This window comes from Lagopus leucura, unplaced genomic scaffold (assembly GCF_019238085.1).
Source record: "Lagopus leucura isolate 7727_CA_CO unplaced genomic scaffold, USGS_WTPT01 Super-Scaffold_100002, whole genome shotgun sequence".
Lineage (NCBI taxonomy): Eukaryota > Metazoa > Chordata > Aves > Galliformes > Phasianidae > Lagopus > Lagopus leucura.
The window spans coordinates 2,996,893-3,017,682 of NW_024962263.1; the positions used below are offsets into that span (position 1 = coordinate 2,996,893).

Genomic DNA, 20,790 nt, shown 5'->3' on the forward strand with positions numbered 1-20,790 from the left:
AAGAGAACACATTACATCTGAATTGTTCAGCTGAAGAATGATCAGAGTATTGAAAAGCTTTTCAATACTTCCAGAATGCAAATAGCTAAATTAATTTACTCAGTTACTAAATTAGTGCAATATAATTTTGTGCTACTTTCCTATTTTGACCATTCAGAATGGTAGGATGGGAGAAAAGCACCCAAACAGTAAAAGTTATGTTCACATATCATCTCATAAAGACATTCAGAAGGCATCATGTGAGTAGGTACATAAAAATAAACAAAGAAACTAATAAGCTGACTGTGTATAGATACAAAAAGCCTGGCTCATCCAAAAGCTTGATTTTTGATATCGATAATCTTAATCTTTTCCTTCCTTCCTTCCTTCCTTCTTCTCTCCCTCCCCTCCCCATCAAAATCATGACCAAACTTCATTTCTGAATTGCAGCCAACTTAAGCAGCATAGTGAGACAAGCATTCACTTTTCAGATGGTACTTTATACTAAGAAGGGAAGTGAGAATGGAACAAATGGTGGTAGATACGGATTTTCAGTATTTTGTTTGCTTTGTACACAGACCGTCCTAGGCAGACGACTGGTTCTCTCTGCCCTGGGTCCTCACGTCCCTCTCCGTGCCTCTGGGCACCGATTTTACGCTTTTCCTTTGCCCAGCCACCGCCTGATGAATAATTCAGAAGGATTTGTGCTCGCTGCACGCCTGTCCTGCTCTTTAGTGGTGTTGACTCTGTCTGCTGTCTGTCTGTCTGTCTGCTCTCACCGAAGAGTCTGGCCGAGCAGAGAGGAGAATGGCAGACGCAGGATGAAGTTCCCGAAGGGAGCCGGCGTTTCGTGCTGGCAAAGCCACGGGACAAAAACACCACAGAAGGCCATGGGGATGCTCCCAGCCCTTTGGGATACACCTCCGTACAGCGTGTCACCATCTGCACGAACCTCCCCGAGCACCAGCGTGGCAAGATCTGGTTTCCTAGGAGGAGCCGCTCCTGGGGTGGCTGAGCAGAGCCTTGCTGGGAGCCCGCAGGACGCTGCGATCCCTCCCCGCCTTTGCCTGTGGGAGGTGGGCCTTGGTGCCGGGTCCTGCTGCGTGCTCCCCCCGGCAGGCAGTTCTCAGCGGTGCTCAGGCAGCGACCTTCCTCCGGGCAGACAAGTGCAAGCAGTGCCCCGGGCGGCTTTGGCTACGCAGAACACCGAGCATGACTAATCCCGGCACCAAGGGCTCATTCCTCTCGCAGCCGATGGTGAAGAGCGTGCTTGTATATCGCAACGGGGATCCTTTCTTCCCGGGACGTCGCATTGTCATCAACGAGAAGAAAGTGTCCAACTTTGAGGTCTTTTTGAAAGAGGTCACCGGTGGGGTGAAGGCACCTTTTGGAGCTGTGCGTAACATCTATACGCCTCGGGCTGGGCACCGTGTCCGGCAGCTGGAGGAGCTGCAGAGTGGAGAGCAGTATGTGGCTGGTGGCAGGGAAGCCTTCAAGAAACTGAAGTGAGTGGCTGAAAAGTAACTTAGCATTTATACCCAACCTGGATATCAGCATTGCAGACCCCTCTCCCCTTCTCCTGCCACCCCTTATTAGCCATTGTTCAAAAACAGACTGGAAGAAGGTACTGCAAAAGAGCTTCTGAGGTGAACGGTAGAACAGCTGCAGTTTTCATCAGTCACACAGTGGCATCTCCCTGACACAGCAGTAGAAACGGAGAAGCAGTCCTTTAACCCTCAGGACATGCTGCATCAGTGTGATGGATGTGCTTTGCTGAGGGACAAGTGTCTGTGTTTGTGATGGGTGATGTTAGGAAGGAAGCTCCAGAAAGGAGGAGTGTTGACAGAACTGTGGTGGCAGCCTTGTTGGGAATTTAAATACCAACATTTCCTTTCTTGCTTATTTTTAGAAGGTCTCATTCTATTCACATCTCCATCCATTCTATTCATATGGGGTGAGCACATAGCCTTTTTCTGGACAGAATAACCAAATCTCTGCTGCCATTTAAAAGATGACTGCTTTTTTTTTTTTTTTCCTCTGCTGGGGCACCAAGAATTAGGCTGACATTTTAGCTGGTTTTGACTGGAAACCTAAGCTTTTATGTGCACATTCTGAGTAGAACCACCAGGTTCTTAATTCTAGCAGTGAATTCCACTGTTTCAACTGCCTAATTATATGCTTTGTTCGGTCTCTGTGGGCATTAATCCTACAGCTGACTTGAAAAATATCTCAAAATTAACAGCCCCTTTCTTTGAGTGGTTGGGTATTCCTATGATAAACCACCTGCTTCGTGGACCCTTGCTTGTCTTGATTCAGGTACTGCTGAGGAATCTGCATTTTTCAGGAGAGCTCGGTATGTTTCAAAATGAAGCTCTGTGTTTAATGAACAGGGTTTCTTTCAGCACACAGTTTTTGTCACCATCTGCTTCAAGAGGTTTATTGATATTTCTTGTGCTTCAGTGGCAAAGCAAGAGAGGAAGATGTATGGCAGGCCAAATGGAAGTCAATTTTCCATGTCAAATATATTGCTGCACACTCAAGAAAGAGCTATCATGTCTTTTGGTATTAAATTTTGTGGTCCCGTGAGTGGCTTAACGTTGTTGATTGTCAGCACGTCTTGTTTCACCTTCCCATATGTGTTGTGCTTTCCACAAGCAAAAAAAAACTAACTGTTTTCTTTAGCATGTGCTGCATAGAGGATTGGGTGCCTCAGGTTGAGTTTCTGTGTAAATAGGCTTTTATTTTTGTTATTTCATTTTTCATGATTAGTGGTGAGAGTTTTCAGACTTCTGTGGTTGCAACACGTAACAGGATACCTAAATATTTGAGGTTGACTAAGAGAATACTTCCAGAAAAGGTGACCTAAAGCACTCAGTAAAAGTAGGCTTTGCTGTATATATATCCCTTGAGAGTATGCTGTGCTTCCTGTGGGAAGGATGGCCTGGATGACCATTCCATTTCCTTGTTCACTACTGTTGTGTTGATATAGTGCTGTAAAAGTAGGCAGTGGTTTTACAAGCATATTTAAGGCAGGCTTGGTAAGGTTTGGTTCTTAACTATGTTGTAGACAGAAGGGTAATTAGAGGGACTGCTTAGCCAGGCAGGTCAGAGGAGAGGGGAGTCAATTGGAAAGGATGTTCTGGAAGAAACTGAGAGAATTAGAGAACAGAGCATGTTTGTGTTTGTCTCGTGGGCAAAGATAAAGCAATTGCAGCTGTGGGAGACAAAACTTCTGTCGTAAGGGATCTGACTCTGGTCTTACAGCAGCAAGAACTGTGTAAATTTTTAACTGTTTATTTTTTCCTTTGCGGTGATGCTTGCTGGCTTAATTCATTGTCACAATAGACTAAGCAGGGCTGAACTTTGAAATAAAGACTTGTGGGGCAGCTGTGTGCAGGTGTGAAAGTAACCAAGGAAAGCAGGAGCTGGAAGTGTCAGCACTCAGCTTCAAGTGGCACATCTGTTACTCCACAGATGCCTAATAACGAGATCCGAATCTTTCTTCCCTATCTTCAGTGATTAGCTTAACTGCTTTCACCTTTAGCATGTGAACTTCTGCCATTCCAAGCCTGGAATTGTAACATCTTGAAATACATTATTCTGGAGTGTCTCATTCTACAGCAGCAACAGCACTGGGAGCTAGAAACAACGTGAGGTCCTGCAGCTCCTGTGAACTGCATTCATGAGAAAAGGCCAGCTCATGAGGCTTTTGCAGTGCTGGACTGGAGCTGGTGCAGTCTGGGTGCCTGGGTAACTGTTCAACCAGTTTAAGGGTTACACCTGCTTGGAGACTTACTTAATTCCTTTTCTTTGGAAAGGCACCATATGGCTAGGCTACCACTAGTGTTTTAATTGATGCTTTTGTGATAACGCAGCAGGGAATACGGCAGCAGAGTGCAGTGATGTTCGAATGTTTGTGGATTTGTTTTGTCCTTGGATTTTGTTTATTAATAATTGTGAAGATACTCTTGCTGTGTCATGATAAGTCAGGATAAAATGTTTCCAGGTGTGTCTGAGACCAGTTGAAACTCAAGTTGTGTAGAGCCTTTTAAATTAGCACTGATTAAACTTGAGTGTGGAGAGACTTTAAACGTGTCAGAATTTATTGTGAGAAACTAGGAGGCAAGATGGTAACCTAGAAAACTCTGCTAAACTAATACTGTGCTGATATTTATTGATGTTATTATTTATCCATCTTTCCAACAAGTTGGTTATTGATGGTCTGTAGTTAGATGACTAACTTGACTTGAAGTTAGATGAATAGTTCTGCCTTACATTTTGCATTCACCCAGGGGGCTAGCTTGTAGATTTATATTAATGCTCCTTCATTAAAATCTTGACTTAGTTACTGTTTCTATTACTTTGAGGCATGGTAAATAAAAGTGTGAAATATCTGTCTTCTGTAAGTTAGATGCTTCTGTAAATAATCGGTGCTGATTTTCTTCCACAGCTATTTGGACATAGGGGAAACGAAGAAAAAGCCTGCTGAAGTCAACAATGAGGTAGGTTGTCTGAAACATTTCAGAAGTAAACCTGCAGTTTACAGTTTAGTTATTAGTGACGTGTCTGAGTTTTTAATATGTATTTATTATGTTCAGAAACAGTATGCTTATCCAGCATTCTGAACATAGTATTTCAATGATAATGACTCTGATTGCTCTGAACGTGGTGAACTGAACTGATGTCTTCCATCCTGCTTTCTGAACTGCCGTATCCACTCCTAAACTATCAGGAAAGAAAATTGCATAGTATCATTACTGGTCTTCAATCAGAATAAGATGTTGGTACTGTGAACTTCCAGAATTTTGGACAAGAAGATTTTCTTCCAAACATTATATTTTCTCTAGAAAAGAGACTTTTTGGTTTGAAAAATCACATTGAGTTGAAATGCTTTTTCCAGTCACTGCCAGTGACAATTGCAAACTTCTAATGAGTTCTAGCCCAGTGTCTTCCAAATTCACCTTTTTCTTTTGAACAGTTACACTATTAAAACAACTGCAGGCTTCCAAAAACTGAACATGTGAGTTTTTGAGGCATGTGGCTCTGTATTTCATATTTTACTTTTTAATTCTGTATATGGATAGCAGTGATCCACAACTCTTGTATTTCAGCTTTTGCCTGACAAGAAGCATCAGCTCACAAATGTTTCCATTTCTTCTGTCTTGCCAAGTTTCTAGCAATTTAATGATCTGTATAGCAGATGTCTTGAGACACCTTGTGCTAGAAGCCCTTCAGAAAAGGTGTATCGCCACAGTGATATTTGCTGTGATATTTTGACACATCTTATTCAGAGGCAGTGAAATACAATACATGCATTTTATAAATTATTGTATCTTTCTAAGCCATCTTCGCTTGCAATTTTCTTTTTTTTCTTTTTTGTTCATAGTCAACAGGAAGATCAAATTCAACAGGAGGTCAGAGGTTTGATTTACAAGCACCACATAAATTTGCTCTTAGCTGGATTTTTTTGTTCCTCAGTTTGTTTATGCATGCAATTAACCAGAACACTGTAGAGAAAGCTCTGTTGCTTTTGTGCCATTACTTGTGTCTCCTCGTTAAGGTATTTAACGAAGAAAATAGATCAATTAAAACGAATAAGGAAAAAATAATTAAAACACTGATGAGTCAGGAAGGTATATATACACCTCAGTTGCTGAGCTGTATATAAAAACAAGTAATATGTCCACACCTTTGCACTCTCTAAGTTTTCTGGTATCCTTTGTCCATAAATTCCATTTTCACTACAGCATTTCCTTATTTCAGTCCTGAGTCTCTTTTGATCAACCTTTGTGAATCTTGCTGAAACTATTTACTTGTCACAAGGCAGACAGAATCAAATAATTAATCTCAAGAGATTAATCTCCAGAGAGGAAAGGTCTTTACGACGACAGTATTGAACTCATCTGAACCTTTAACACATAAAAATATTTCTGGACATAAAATGAAAAAACAAAACAACCCAACCAACCATTGGATTTATGACCAGTCCTTGCTAATTTTCTTCTGAACGCCCAAATGTGTGAACAGTACCACAGTTTGTGTAAAACAGTGTCTAGCTGAAAATCATTCTTACATGTCCAGGATGAAAAGAAAAGAACTTGAGAAAACTGCTTCTGATTGTCTCTGAGATTGTGGTGGATTGCATTCACTGCTGTGTGCAGCTGGCATTGGCATTGAGACTGACTTCAAGTGTCCCTTGGTGAGAAAGCAGTTGTCTCCGCAGAAGCCTCTTAACCAAGTTCTGATATTAGAATTAGTTAGCAAGACAACTGCCATATTAAGGCTTGTTTTAAAGCTGATGAATTTGCTGCCAATCCTTAAAAGATTCTGAATACAACAGAAATTCTAAGCACTTGGAGAAATGTTTGCAGAAGTTGTTCCTTCTATTTACAGTTGCACGTTTGATGAGAGAGGCTTCTTTTAATTCTGTATGCAGTGCTCACTGTACGTTATCTGAGCACTTCCATCCATTTTGAGGAAAACCAGTATAAACCATCTCCATGTTAGGTTTAACTTTCTGTTATTGATTTACTTGAGGAGTCCTAAAAATGAAATGAAACCTGGTAAGGTTTTACAGATTTTTATCTGGACTTATGAATAACACCATTATTTTGGGGCCTTAATCATTTAATCCTAGAAATGAACTTTCGGGGGCCAGTAACTGAAGTTTTAATGCCTAAATAGATTTATGCTAAAATGATTTGAGGAAGCAAGTTCTGTTTGCGCATCTTTTTTTCAAACATTCATTTTGAAATCAAAAATGTGTCTGTGTTTTAGCACGAAGACCAGCAGAAGTAGTGCTACGTTTTCCTTTTGATTCTGCTGCATTTGCATTGGCAACCAAATAAATCATGTTTTTCCATGAAGCTTTGTAAGAACCTTTGATACAAGCCCACGAAAAGGTTTTGCTTTCAAAAGGCAGTATTTTAGATATTCTACATATATTCTACATATATGCAAATTATGAGAAAAATTTTTAGCTCCAGCCTGCAAGAACCGTAAAGTGAAACTTTCAAAAGGTGAGTTGTTTCAATGACTTCAGTAGGAAGGACTGCTTTGAAAGTATGCATGCATGGAGAAATCTGTGCTCAGGTGTGAGTTGTAGAGTTCTGGTGGGCTAAGAGAATGGGGCAGCAGGAAAGCTTGCTGATAGCCTCACACATAACTCCAGGCTAAAATCAGGGTATGTTTTTAGGCTGATCTTTGTCAGGACAATTCCTGTTCTCTTTGCCCTAGTGCTGAAATATTAAATGATTATCCTTCATCATCTCCACCTCTTATTTTGCTTCTCTCTGTTTTTTATAACATGGAATTTGTCCGGCCTCTTGCATTAGTGCTCTGGACCATAGGCCGCTAATGTGATCTCAGTAATAATGCTTTTTCTGTGAGATTTGAGACTGCAATGACTATTGATAAAGCCTGCTCTTGGGGATTGCCTACCACCCTTCTCACCTGTTCATGTCCCACAGGAACCTGGTTTTCCTCTGAGCACAACCTCAAGGGTGAGCAATCACAGAAAGAAAAGCCTTTGTTCTGTGTTATTCCTGAATGCAGTGCATCCAGAATTGAGGCAGGAGCTTTGCTGGTATTGTTGCCCCCAGGAGGAAATGGTCTTGAATCTATTAGCACTGGTTTTATTATACAACCTAAACTTATAAAGGACAGATGTCAAGATGATGGGGCCAGACTTTTTTTCAGTAGCACTGCAGAGATAGGACAAGGGGCAATGGGAACAAACTGGAACACAAGAAGTTCCATCTGAATATGAGAAACAGCCCTGCAGAGAAGGGCCCGGGGATCCTGATGGATGAAAAACTTAACATGAGCCAGCAGGGTGCTCTTGCAGCTCAGAAAGCAAATGGTATCCTGGGCTCCATCAGCAGAGGGGTGGCCAGCAGGGACAGGGAGGTGATTGTCCCTCTCTACTCTGTCCTTGTGAGGCCCCATCTGGAGCTTTGTGTCCAGGTTTGGAGCCCCCAGTACAAGAAAGACTGTGAGCTGTTAGAGAGGGTCCAGAGGAGAGCCATGAAGATGATCAGGAGGCTGGAGCACCTCCTCTACGAAGACAGGCTGAGGGAGCTGGGCTTGTTCAGCCTGGAGAAAAGAAGGCTGTGGAGTGATCTCATTGCAGCCTTTCAGTACCTAAAGGGAGCCTGCAAACAGGAAGGGAGTCAACTCTTTGAAAGGGTAGATAGCAGCAGGACAAAGGGAAATGGTTTTAAGTTGAGGGAGGGAAGATTTAGGTTGGATGTCAGAGGGAAATTCTTTACAGAGAGAGTGGTGAGGTGCTGGAACAGCTGCCCAGAGAGGTTGTGGATGCCCCATCCCTAGAGGTGTTCAAGGCCAGACTGAATGGGCCCCTGGGCAACCTGGTCTGGTATGAAATGTGGAGTTTGGTGGCCCTGCATGTGGCAGGGGATTGGGGATTCATGATCCTTGAGGTCCCTTCCAACCTGGGCCATTCTGTGAAACAACTTATTTGAGAGTGACAGAGCACTGGTACAAGCTGCCCACAGAGGCTGTTGAGTCTCCTCTGGATATATTCAGAATCTGCCCGAACACTTTTTTGTGCAGGCTACTCTAGGAAATCTGCTTTAGCAGTGAGCTTGGACCAGATGATCTCCAGAGGTCCCTTCCCACTCTACTATTCTGTGATTCTGTGGCTTTCTCTATACCAGATTTTAGAAATACATTGACCCTGGCCTGGTGCTGAAGACAGTCAGATTTCTGTACATACATTGTGTTGTTTACCAAGGATTTGGAAGATGAAAAAAGATGGCAGAGAAACACTGTTTGGGAAATTCATGGTCAATGGTTAAGGATGCAATCACTATGCCTATAGGCAAGGGGATGAATTCTGGTGGTATGCAGCACACTTTGACATTTCCTACCTGATAAGTAGGATTTTGTAGGTTTTCCTCCAGTAAACAATTACGGATATTTATTTCCAAATCTGGTTAGTGAAGAGGAAGGCAAAAGGAATAAAGGCATGCTTATGTTGTGTATTCATAGGCAGCTGTAAATCTTTATTTGTATTATGTAAGCTGCCAAATGTTTGACATCTGTTCTTGCAAATATTTTAATGTTGCTCTTTGAAGGCAGCATTTCAATTACTTTAGATTTGTATATAAGTAGAAAGTGTGTCAAAATGGAATTAAACAAGAAAGAAATCTTGTTCAAGATACAATATAAATACTGTGACCTATATTCAGGAAGAAAAATAGATGAAAAATACAAAGCATTGATTTCTTACTGAACTGTCTTCTCTCTTCTCTCAGGGAGTGACAGAATATAGTAAGTCTCTATCAGGAATAGGCTTCTCTACAACAGTCTGTAACTGTGAGCCTGAGCTTCCAAGGAAGGGCTTGAACATCTGGGAATGGATTTCCAGAGATCCCTTCCAACCTCTAGGATTCTGGTGAGAGCAGTACTAGTTCTGCTTAGTATGGTTTATTTCATTTTTAGCTGAAGCTTCTCAAATACCTCGGTTCTGTTTGCCTGTGAGGCTCACCTCACCTTGCCTGATGCATCTGATGCTGGCAAAGACAATGGACTAGGAATTGCCTGTGTTCCTTGGTGTGTCCTTTACAAATGACAAGGAGCTTTGAGGAAGGTTTGGTCAAAAATGTCTTAATGTAGGTGTGTTGTGCCAATTAATAAAATACGTGTCACTGGATAATTCATTAGGCACTATTTAATGTGGCAAGTGCAACGTGCAAATATATGTGATTGTCTGTAAGAAGGGTCAGTGTTGAAATAGTTTGGCAAAACGCCTTTTTTTCTGCCTAAACAGAACAAAGTCTGCATCAGAAATACCTCATTATAGAAGCAGATTTTACCATTTTGGTGAATTATGAGTGAGTGGGTTATGTGTCTCTCAGTATTGTCAATATCCAAAAGACTGTGAGTAATGTAAGATAGCTTGTGTTTCAGCTTTTTTTTGTGGTGTATCAACTGCACGTAACACTTTATTTTCAAGGGCTTTTCTTTTAAAAATAGGCATTGTATTAAAAATAGTTAAAATATGACAGAAATAACAGCACTGTTACAATCTTGCAAAATAATTGTTTTGGTCTGTGAGAGTCAGTCATTGATAAGAGTTGAGCCTTTAAAAACATTACTAAAAAAGACCTTAGCCACTCTACTGATACACATCAGGTTTCACTGTTGTCTTCAATGAAATTATAATTTATAAAATCAATGATAGATTTCTTTAATCCATGTCTGGTCTCTTAAAATCTAATTTCTTATAATCTGGTTTCTTAAAATCTAATTCTCTACCAGTCTAAGACTTCCAAATGACTGAAGTATGGAAGTTAAACACTCAGATAATGGGAAACTGCTACTTTTAGTTATCAGTCTATCTCAGCTATAGACTTGAACTTGTAGTTCTGTTTTTCATAGAATAATTTGGGTTGGACGGGACCTTTAAGATCCAACCACCTGCTATAGGCAGGCACACCTCCTTCTAGACCAGGCTGCTCAAAGCCCCATCCAGCCTGGCCTTGAATGCTTCCAGAGAGGCAGCATTCACAACCTTTCTGGGCAACCTGTTCCAGTATCTCACCACCCTCACAGTATAGAATTTCTTGCTAAAATCTAATTTAAATCTACCCTCTTCCAGTTTAAAGCCGTTTCCCCTCATTCTGTTACTACATGCCCTTATAAAAAGCTCCTCTCCAGCTTTCCTGTAGGCCGCTTCAGGTACTGGAAGGCTGCTGTAAGGTTCCCTTTGAAAGGTCCCTCTGAAGATTCCCTCATCCTGAAGATGACCAGAAGTGCAGGATCTTGCACTTCTGTGTGAAGCTTTGTGTATAGAACACTGATAGCAGAGGATAACGAATGAAGAAGGGCTACATTAGCATGTCCTCTCAGTTTCCTGATTTCTGAGATAAGCTTTGAATAAATAACATTTGGGAAATTATCAGGAACATCTTCACAAATTATCCACTGCCGAGTGCTGCTAGAGCAGATGGGATTTTCAAACCACATGTCTGTTACCTCACTTCATCCACTATTAGGGATGCTGAGTGCTTCCTTGACCATTTGCACTATACTTCATTTAACATTAGCTGCAGTGCAGCAGTTTTGGAAAAGCCCCAGCTGTTCCATAGTTCTCATGCAGCTGTGACACCAGAACAGTGTTCCACTCGGCTCATTTTCACAGCACTGCTCATACATAAGGGAAGAACAAACCATAAATAAGGCAATGAACATCAGTTGTGAAGACAGATTGTATGAGTAAATTTTTACCTGACTCAAGTTTTTCATTGAGATAGCAGTACTCTTTCCCTTCTGTTTTGCTGTTATCTCAACGAGCAAGTGACAAAATGTCTTTTGCCCTGTAGCACTGTGGTAGTTAACATGCATGGAAGGCTGAAGCAAGCTTCCTAGGAAAAGTCTTTTTAAAGCTTGTAATTCACATTTGATGGCTTTTGCAACAAGCTAAATCCCCCAGAAATGTCACGTTCCATCTTGGTTTAGACTTTCTGAAGGGAGAGTGGGGTGCAGAGTAAATCTGAATTTCTGACATCTCCCTCTTTAAACCAGGGACAACAGTAAGGATGAAAGGAGACTTTTCCCAGGGACATGTGAAACCTGTGAGCTGCTCAGATGGCAGCCAGGCTCTTGACTGTTCTGAAGCCTCTGGCAGTGCCCTCCTGCTGTAATAATACAGCTCAAAACTTTTTATTTAGTTACTGATAGAGAAAATATCACTAACATTTCATTCTGACTCAAGCTTAAGCTTTGATACAAAATATTCCTCAGGTCTGTATCTGTCCTTCGCTTCTTTTGGCAACTGAGCTTCATGTTTTGAAAGAGAGATTTGTTTTGTAGTGAAGGTGATCTGCAAGTATAAATACATTTTAAATGATGTGCTTGAGGAATCTAGTAAACCTCTTGAGGAAGTCTGACCAACATAGTTACCATTTGCTTATTGTAAGCATAATTGGTTGCTAAAAAGTACTGAATATTATTTTCCAATTATTATATGTGCAGTGTGGGCATTCATATTTCTTTAGACGCTCTCTGATCTAGATGGTCTCTTCCTGTGCTCTCAGGAAGATTAATTTTATTTGTCATTGTGTATGGTTTGTGGGTAAGCTGCTGATGAATGAGAGGAGCTTTTGGATTTGCAGATTCTGGGGGTAGCTATTTCTTTTAAGTTCTCTCTTTGAGGCAGCTGTGTGTTCAAGGAATGGAACAGTATTATAAATATCTAACGTTACCAAATTATAAATAGATTAATATCAGGAATCGAGTGGATGGGGCCAGACTCTTCAGTGATGTGCAGCCACAGAGCAAGGGACAACGGGCAAAAGCTGCAACACAGGAAGTTCCATACAGACAAGGGGAAGAACTTCTTCACTGTGTGAGGTGACAGAGCACTAGAACAGGCTTACCAGAGAGATTGTGAAGTCTCCTTCTCTGGAGATATTCAAGACCCATTCGGATGGTTTCCTATGCAATGTACTGTGGGGAACCTGCTTTATCAGGAGCGTTGGACTTGATGATATCCAGAGGTCCTTTCCACTCCTATGACTCTGATTCTGTGAACAGTCAGTCTTTTCACTAATGAGTCTTTGAAGGCTCAATTAAGATCCCTCAAAACTTTAATCCGTGTATAACCTCAGTATATGCGTCTGCATGCAACCCCAGAATCCAGAACATCCATCTTTAGTGTAATTGAGAATGTGACTGGCAGAATGTGTCTTCTGCTGGTGGTCTCCAGTGGCTGCACATCAGCTATGGAATCTTGTGAGCCACACATATTCCTCAGCAGATCAAAGGCTGGGTCAGTCAGATGCATTGTTCGTCAAGGAAACCTGGATCAGGAGGAAAGACTCCCTAGATTGTCAAGTGCCAATTAAAATGAGATGGACAATACAATGCATGAGACTTGGTAGGTCAGAACTTACCATTGAAATAGGCCTCAAAATGCATCTGATATATTGCTACTGAAGCATTATAAGGAGCGGTCATTTCCCTGATTTCCCCCTGTTCCTCAACATTTTAAAATCAAATTTTTTGTAATAATTGCTTTAGCAGTTGTTCCTTCTGTATCCTTTAAGTTCATCCTTTTTACAGTAGGTTCTCCTCTTATCTGTGGACAATGATATGATTGGAGGAATCTGTACAAATTGAATTTTGAAAGCTTGGTTGAGGTTGGAAGGGATCTCTGGGTCCATCTGGTTCAACCCTTGCCCAAGCAGGGACAGATAGAGAAAGGTACCCAGCTCCATGTCCAGGTGGCTGCTGAAGGCCTCCAAGGAGAGGACTCCACAACATCTCTGGGCAACCTGCACCAGTGCTCCATCACCACACAATACAGAAGGGCTTTCTGGTGTTCAGAGGGAACCTCTTCTATTCTGATTTGTGCCCCCTGCCTCTTGTCTTGGCACTGGGCACCAATGGAAAGAGCCATCCTCTTTGTATGCTCCCATCAGGAATTTATAGACATCAGTGAGATCTCCCCTGAGCCTTTTCTTGGTCAGCCAAATAGTTCCATCTCTCTCAGCCTTTCCTCATAACTGAGCTGCTCTCACACCTTCATTACTTTGATGGACTCCCCTGAACTCTCTCCAGTATGCCCAGGTCTCTCTCTCTCATACTGGGGGTCCCAGAACTGGACATGGTACTCCAATGTTACCATGGTGTTACCATGTTAACAGGGTGTTACCAATGCTGTGGAGAATATTCCTTAATAACCATCTTAGAAATTGCTTCAGAATGTGAAAGTTACAGCCATCTGATACCAAAACAATCTGTACTCATGGGAGTGTGTTTTTTGTGTTTGTTTGTTTGCTTGTTTTGTTGTTGTGAAACAAACAAACGCAAACTGTGGTACCCAAAATTACTGTACACAGAATATTCGTGTCTGAGAAGAAATTGTGGATAAAGGTCTGCTTCATAACTCTATGCCACTATAAAATAGAAAAGAGGGAACCATTTTGTAAGTCCACATCTGAACAGCTTGATTGCTTCTACTGCTGTTAGAAGTCTGAGTGAGAAACTTCCAGTTTCTCTGAGGCTCGATGTAATATGGGAAAGGTAACATAAAAAAAAAGGTATGCAAAGGTTAAAAAAAAAAGAAAAAAGTGATATACATCCTGAGCAATATCTTTAATAGGTAAGCTTTCTATTACACTGTTTGGTATTTAGTGTCTTGGTAACGTAATTAGGAAAACAAGGTGTACAAAACAGATACTCTTCCCGAGTGTTTATAATCTAATACCAGGAGGATTTGAAGAAGAATTGTCTAGATATCCCGTTAAAACATAGCTGTGTCTTTTTTCTCTAATTGCCCTGTAAAAATTACTGTTTGCACAGTTCTGTATGTCTGAATTGTATCATTCTGATTATTTAAATTATGGACTGCTTACAGATTGGTTTTAGTATATTTTGGAGCAAGGCAGAGACTCGTAGGGTCATTGGATCATGTCACTGGAGATTTCATAGTCTGTATTGCATCTGATATGAAACTCAAAGGTTAGTCACTTCCTCAACTAAGATGACTGCCTTGTTCTGCAGGGTAACTGTCCTTTCTTTTTTCTTTTTGTGATGAAAATGGGAGGAAGGGAAGAGATAACAGTGCTGCAGCTTTTAATGCTGCTGCATATTAAATTTCCTTACTGTAAAGCATTAACAACTTTTAACTCTGTTTAAAAATGAAGAAAAATCTGCTCTTCTTATAGTTGATTTTTATTCTTCAGCTGTCACTGTTTACAGGTTCAGGCTCTTCTGGTCAGCCATGAAGATCAGAGTTTCCTTTCTGGTTTAAATGTGTAATGAATTTAGGGAAAATACTCAAGCTCTGAGACTTTGTGATCTACTTTGTATACACCTGGAAATCCAGCCAGTTAATAGGAGTTTGAATATTTGTAGTCATTTGTACTGGTGCCAACAGAAAGGTCATTAGTCTCTTGCTCAAGGCTGTTTTTACTATCCAGTGTACCATCTAGCAGTGTAACAAGGCCAGGGAAAAGGAAATGATCTAGATTTATTACGATGTAGGATAACTGAAACATTTTCGCACTGACAAAAACTCCTCTGTGAATCTGGCTCATCTTTACTCTAAATGTATTAAAATGCCTGTTCCAAAAAGTCACATTCCTATGAAGTAGGTATGATATTTCCTGTGTTGTAACAGCCTTAGAAAAAGTAACTTTTATCTTTCTAATTTGCTTTTGATCACTCAACCTTGAACATTCCTTTGTTTCACATCGTAGGATGGTGACTGTATGTATAAATGGGGTTTTAGTTCTTTTGACCCCTGTTCTACCCTAAGGGAATGCAAATATTTGTTCTCATTTGTTTCCTGTGCACATTGATTAACAAACAGGCAATTGTAACAAACTGGTAAAGCCACGGCTCACTGCATGAGCTGATAAAGTTGGTATGTGTCATTGTGTTGAAATATTAAAACTTCCAAAGGTTATTCATAAAGTGACGTGAGTAATAAGTGAAATGTTAGTAGTGCCCAAGATAATGTTAAAAACCATTGAGAAAATCAAACTGTTAAACAGGTATAAACCAAACTGGCACAGAGCACCTGGTTCAGAGAGGTAAGGTTGCTTGGCTGATGTCTTTCTGCCACGCAGCCTGGCTTCATATATTCTGTAAACCCATAAATCCTGCAGTTGCTCAAGTTGACCCAGTGGACAGGGCTCTCTTCTGGTAAGAAAAGGAAATAAATCATTTAGTGACACCATCTCTTTCCCAAGCCTTCATGGCCACCTGTGAAATTGCTACTGGACAGTTATCTGTATTTAGCTTGTCTCAACATTTTAACGTACACTGGAGGGAAAAGTCAAGATAAGGATGGCCACACACCTTCCTCAAGTCCCAAGTACCCAACAGAAGTGTTAAGAAGTTTTCTAAGTCTGTCCTACTTTCCAGCTTCTGTTTGAATAGAATATATGAAAAGCATAACACAGCATTTGTAGAAGAAAAATCATTACACATGGGGATAACCAAATAGTTCTACATGAGCCAGAAGAAATAGATAATATTTTGCTGCATCTCCATTTTAGTGATTATTTTTTTCTTTATAATGCTCATTTATGAAGAAATGAAAAACAGTCTTTTTAAGGTTTGTATTTCAAACCAAAGTGTGTGTGCTGCTCTGAGACCTTACCAAAATAGCTGTTTTCAAATACCATACTTTTCCTGGAGTGCTGTACATCTAATCTTGCCTTCTCAATATAGCATTTCTTTGAGTTAAAAGCATGGGACAGCAAGTATTCTTGAATTTTTACTGAGTGCCAAGACCATCTACATTATTTGAAAAAGGATAACTTCTTTTAGTTGTTCTTCAGTCTTTCACAGTGTCAGCTGAACGTAAGTATAACAGAAAATTTTCTATGAAAACTGTATTAAGTTGATGTGTAAATGTATGCACACACATAAACAATATACACATTTACATATATCTCTGTAAGCACGCTTATTCAAAATGATTTCCATAGAAAAACTGTTTTTAATATAAATATTTATGACAGTAAGCCTGAGTGGATAGTTTGGCTGCTGATTGTTTTGTTTTTGCTTTTGTTTTGCCAGCAGTCAACAGGGGAAGATGTAAGTACTTAAAGTAGATTATGTGATGTCTTAAGTGTGTTGTACATAGTTGTTAAATTCTGTGAATATTTAGCATGTTATAAATGTTGTATAAAATGTTATAAAGCAACTATACTTTATTCTGTTGGGCTTTTTTCTACCATTGCACCAATTAAATGCTTAGCTGCATAGTGGCTTTGTATATTCAAAGGAGGCACTCAGCTGCAGCTAACATTCACCAACACAAATTCAACCACAATGAATTATGCCTGAAGATGTATGCTTAGATCTAAGAGACACTCTGTAGAAAGTATTCTGAAAATCAAGTTTTCACAGAGATCTTAGCTCCTAGAGCCCAGCTGGTGTTGAGTTCAGCTGTTTTGCTTTTCTCAGGCTCTGCCAGGTGCTTCACTGAATTAATGAGCAGGTAGTAACTGTTCTCTGAATTGAGAAAGATCCAGAGTACTCTTATCGTAAGGGGCACTGCAAGAAAGAGGAAATTCTTGATAGGAGGGTAAAAATTCTGGTTGTTTTAAGAGCCAGAGGTCCCATGGTGCATTTCCAAGCACACGTGGCTCCTCTTGCACTGCAAATCCCCATTTGATTAGTTTTATCTTGCTTGCTTAAAGTTCCCTCTAAGTTTCAATTAGTATGATGATATTTTCTCCTTCCTGTTCTAAATGTTTTGTGTTACTGCTGTGTGTTGGACATGAGTATCTGATGGCAAATTATGAAACAGAAACATTTGGTAGTAGGATGTGGAAAAGGCTCTTCAATGGACCCTGTAAACGTACAAAACTTGAAGATAAAATCATAATGGGGCCAGAACATTGTCTAATGTAAATATGCTCACAATTGCTGATGCAAATGGGGAAGAGAAGGATTTAGGGGTCTTGTGATGTTCATCTGTTAATGTAATCACAAAGCTTCACGTCTTCGTTAATGTGTAACTGTAATGCCAGAGGGGTCAGGCTATTCCAGACAGTGCAATGTTGTGGTACCTCCTACATGAGAAATACCAGCAGTCTTATGTATTCTTCAATTAAATCCCCAATCTAGTCTTCCTCTGGAGCGAGTTTGCATAACTCTACATGCTTCAAAGGAACTGCACTGATTTATAGTAGCTAAGCACTTGGTATTTTATTGATGTCTGCCACTGCAAATTTAAATGTTGTGGCTTGCTTTAGAAATTAAAGCTCTTTTCATACCTGTAAGTAGTTTCACATTAGTCACAGAAGTTGTTCTAGACAATATGAGATGGTCACTTGAAGACTGTGGTGGCCAAAACAAAACAAAACAAAAAACGAGCATGACAGTCAGCTTATCTAGAAGAATGGTGGACAGGGTGTTTTTTGCTGGTTGCTGAAGCTGATCAAGTATAAGATGTGCCTTAAAGAACCTCGCAGTCCCAGAGAAATTAGTTATCCCTCTTCTTCCTGATGTGCAGTGGTAGCCTGAATATATGAGTAAGAGCATGTGAGGACCCCAAAGACAGTTGCAGTGTGCTTATCCTCACTGTTCACACTGAGTGTGACAAAGGACTGTTTGAAAAGCTTGTGTGGCTCAGCACCTGCTTAATTTATTCTTATTAAACTACTCTGATCTAAACTCCCAAAAACTGCAGTGTCATCTATGCATTTCACCAAGCATAGCATCATAGAATCACAGAACGGCCTGGGTTGAAAAGGATCACAATGCTCATCCAGTTCCAACCGCCTGCTACGTGCAGGGTCACCAACCAGCAGACCAGGCTGCCCAGAGCCACATCCAGCCTGGCCTTGAATGCCTGCAGGGATGGGGCATCCACAGCCTCCTTGTGCAACCTGTTCCAGTGCCTCACCACCCTCTGGGTGAAAAACTTCCTCCTAATGTCCAACCTAAACCTCCCTGTCTCAGTTTAAAACCATTCCCCTTGTCCTATCACTATCCACCCTCATTAATTAGCCATTCCTCCTCCTGTTTATACGCTCCCTTCAAGTACTGGAAGGCCACTATGAGGTCTCCCAGAGCCTTCTCCAAGCTAAACAACCCCAATTCCCTCAACCTTTCTCCATAGGAGAAAGAAGAGAAGCAGAAGAACCTGTCCAGTGTTTTAAGCATACCCATATTATCACAGTCCTCTTTTCATTTCTACCTGCTGATCTTTATGGTCTTACATTAGCAAATGTAATATTGTATTAACATATTATTTCCACCTTTTCATACAGGAGACAAATTTGATTTAGGCACGTTTAGCAAAACCATACAAGCTTGTTTGTCGTTCTGGTTTAGGCCATGTTTAGAAAAAATACTAAGTGTCTGTCTAGGCTGACCCTATCTTACAGCTCCTTGCAGCTTCCTTGGTTTGGAAAACAAAAAGCCTCAAAATGATGCCACAAATATTAATAACTCTTTGAGGGAGCAATTTAAAAGCCAGACTTGCAAGCTGATACCATGATATCAGCTATTGGCAGAAATACAATCCTTTGAATCATACATGAGCCCTTAGCATCTGTCACGTTGCTTGTCTTCTCAGGGGCCTAGTGATCAGGCTGCATGCAGTAACACCAGGATCTTCTGAGGAGTCTACCTCAATATTAATGGTTTCGTCAGCTTGTAGGAACAAGTAAATAATTGGACACACCTGGGACACAGAAGTGCTCCTGTGTGTTTAAGGAATGCTTTCTAACTGGTGCTAGTAAAGTGTGGATCATAGAAACCTGAGTGTTGCATTGCAGAGAGGATCGAAGTGTGGTTTTATGGCCTCTTCTGAGTTTGGAGCGTATCTTTCTGTGTGTCTTTGTGTCTTTCCATCTACCTGTCATTCTGTTTTCTTTTTAAATTTGTGTTTATTAACTCCAAAAGGAATCCTACCTAGTCAATATTGCATAACTTTCAATTCAATATAATGACATTAATGTTGAACAACCCGCTTGATGTCAGTGCGATATCTGTTCAATACAGAGCACAATAATAGAAATGTCCATGCTTTATTCTGCTGTTCAGTTGCCCGTTCCCCAGGTGATCAATCAGTGGCTCAGGCCATGGTTCAGCAGTTCCCATACAGCTATGTTGTGCTACGCTGTAGCTGTTGTTCAACAAGCCTATGAACCTGCAAGAGTAATTCTGGATGCTTTGTAAAAGGTGAAGCTGGGGTGGAATAAAAGGCATATTTAAAAGCAGGAATTTCTTTCTCTGGGTTCTCCACTCTTCTTGTTGGTGGTCAGGGAAAGCTCTACCCCATTGTGAAGACTGAGTGATTTCTATTTCTCTCTGTCCTTGCAGGTCAAGCCAGTTACTCACAGTAGAATCACTGCGTCAGCACGGTTTCGAAAACCGTTCCAGGAACCCTACACAATTTTGTAAGTTGAATTTTCAGTTACTGAGATACTATTTTTTAATTCCTTTCTTAACTTCAGATGATTTTTGCTTTAAATGGTCCTTCAAATTATATTACTTTGCTTTATTTCAGCCTGGTTGCTAATGGAGACCTTATTAGCCCTGTAGTGCGACTCCTTATACCCAGGAAAACTCTGAATCACTGGGACCACATTCTTGAAATGGTCACAGCAAAGGTTTCCCTCAGAAGTGGAGCTGTTCACAGGTATCAGGAGGCTGAATATTTGTGAGATACAGCTGCTGTTTACATATGTTTTTAAAACTCTGGAAGTAGATATGGATCATGCCTGTTTTTATAGGAATTTCCTCTATAAGAAAACTACCTTTAGAGGTCGCTTCTATGATTCTAGAAGCCTGGAAATGCATTTACTCTAGATCAGTTTCTTGTATAATTTTAACTGCTTTTTCAAAAGACAGAAATAAAAAACAAACAAACAACACCAAAACTCTAAACATTATTCAATTCTTACTTCTCAACTAAATGTTTAATTAGCAGGTATGCAATAATACAATAATAATCCGATGTATTTAATATAAAGAATGAAACAACGTGTTTAAATGACATAAATGACCTCTGTAAAGCCAGTCAAAATATCTGGAATGTCCTTTTTTACCTTTAATTTTGGAGAAAGAAATTCCTGCTTTTAAATATGCCTTTTATTCCACCCCAGCTTCACCTTTTAACTCACTGGGGCAAACAATTTCAAGGAAAACGCTTTAGGTGCTTTGGTCTTTGAAGACCTGTTCTCTGACAAAGGTATGCTTTATAATCAGTCAGTTCAGCCTCCAGGAAAGAGTCAGGGCATTCCAGTATTTTCCACTGCTCTACTTGTTACGGTATCCCCGGCATATGCTGTAGATTGATTGCAATCAACT

The 20,790-nt window shown here is 40.5% G+C and overlaps 1 protein-coding gene across 2 annotated transcripts in view; it reads left to right on the forward strand.

The window, feature by feature from the left end:
* Window positions 1–1,031: 1,031 nt before the first annotated feature.
* The window catches only part of DCDC2 (doublecortin domain containing 2), a 53,158-nt gene continuing 33,399 nt past the window's right edge, over window positions 1,032–20,790 (forward strand). The window contains exons 1-4 of one of the 2 annotated variants that reach the window (XM_042869875.1): window positions 1,032–1,484; window positions 4,430–4,481; window positions 19,801–19,877; window positions 19,988–20,119. In XM_042869875.1, the coding sequence (XP_042725809.1) occupies window positions 1,192–1,484; window positions 4,430–4,481; window positions 19,801–19,877; window positions 19,988–20,119 (554 nt within the window). In that variant the 5' untranslated portion in view covers window positions 1,032–1,191. Of the gene's footprint in view, window positions 1,485–3,664; window positions 3,730–4,429; window positions 4,482–19,800; window positions 19,878–19,987; window positions 20,120–20,790 lie in introns of those variants that run through there. The other variant, XM_042869876.1, reaches the window with a different exon arrangement.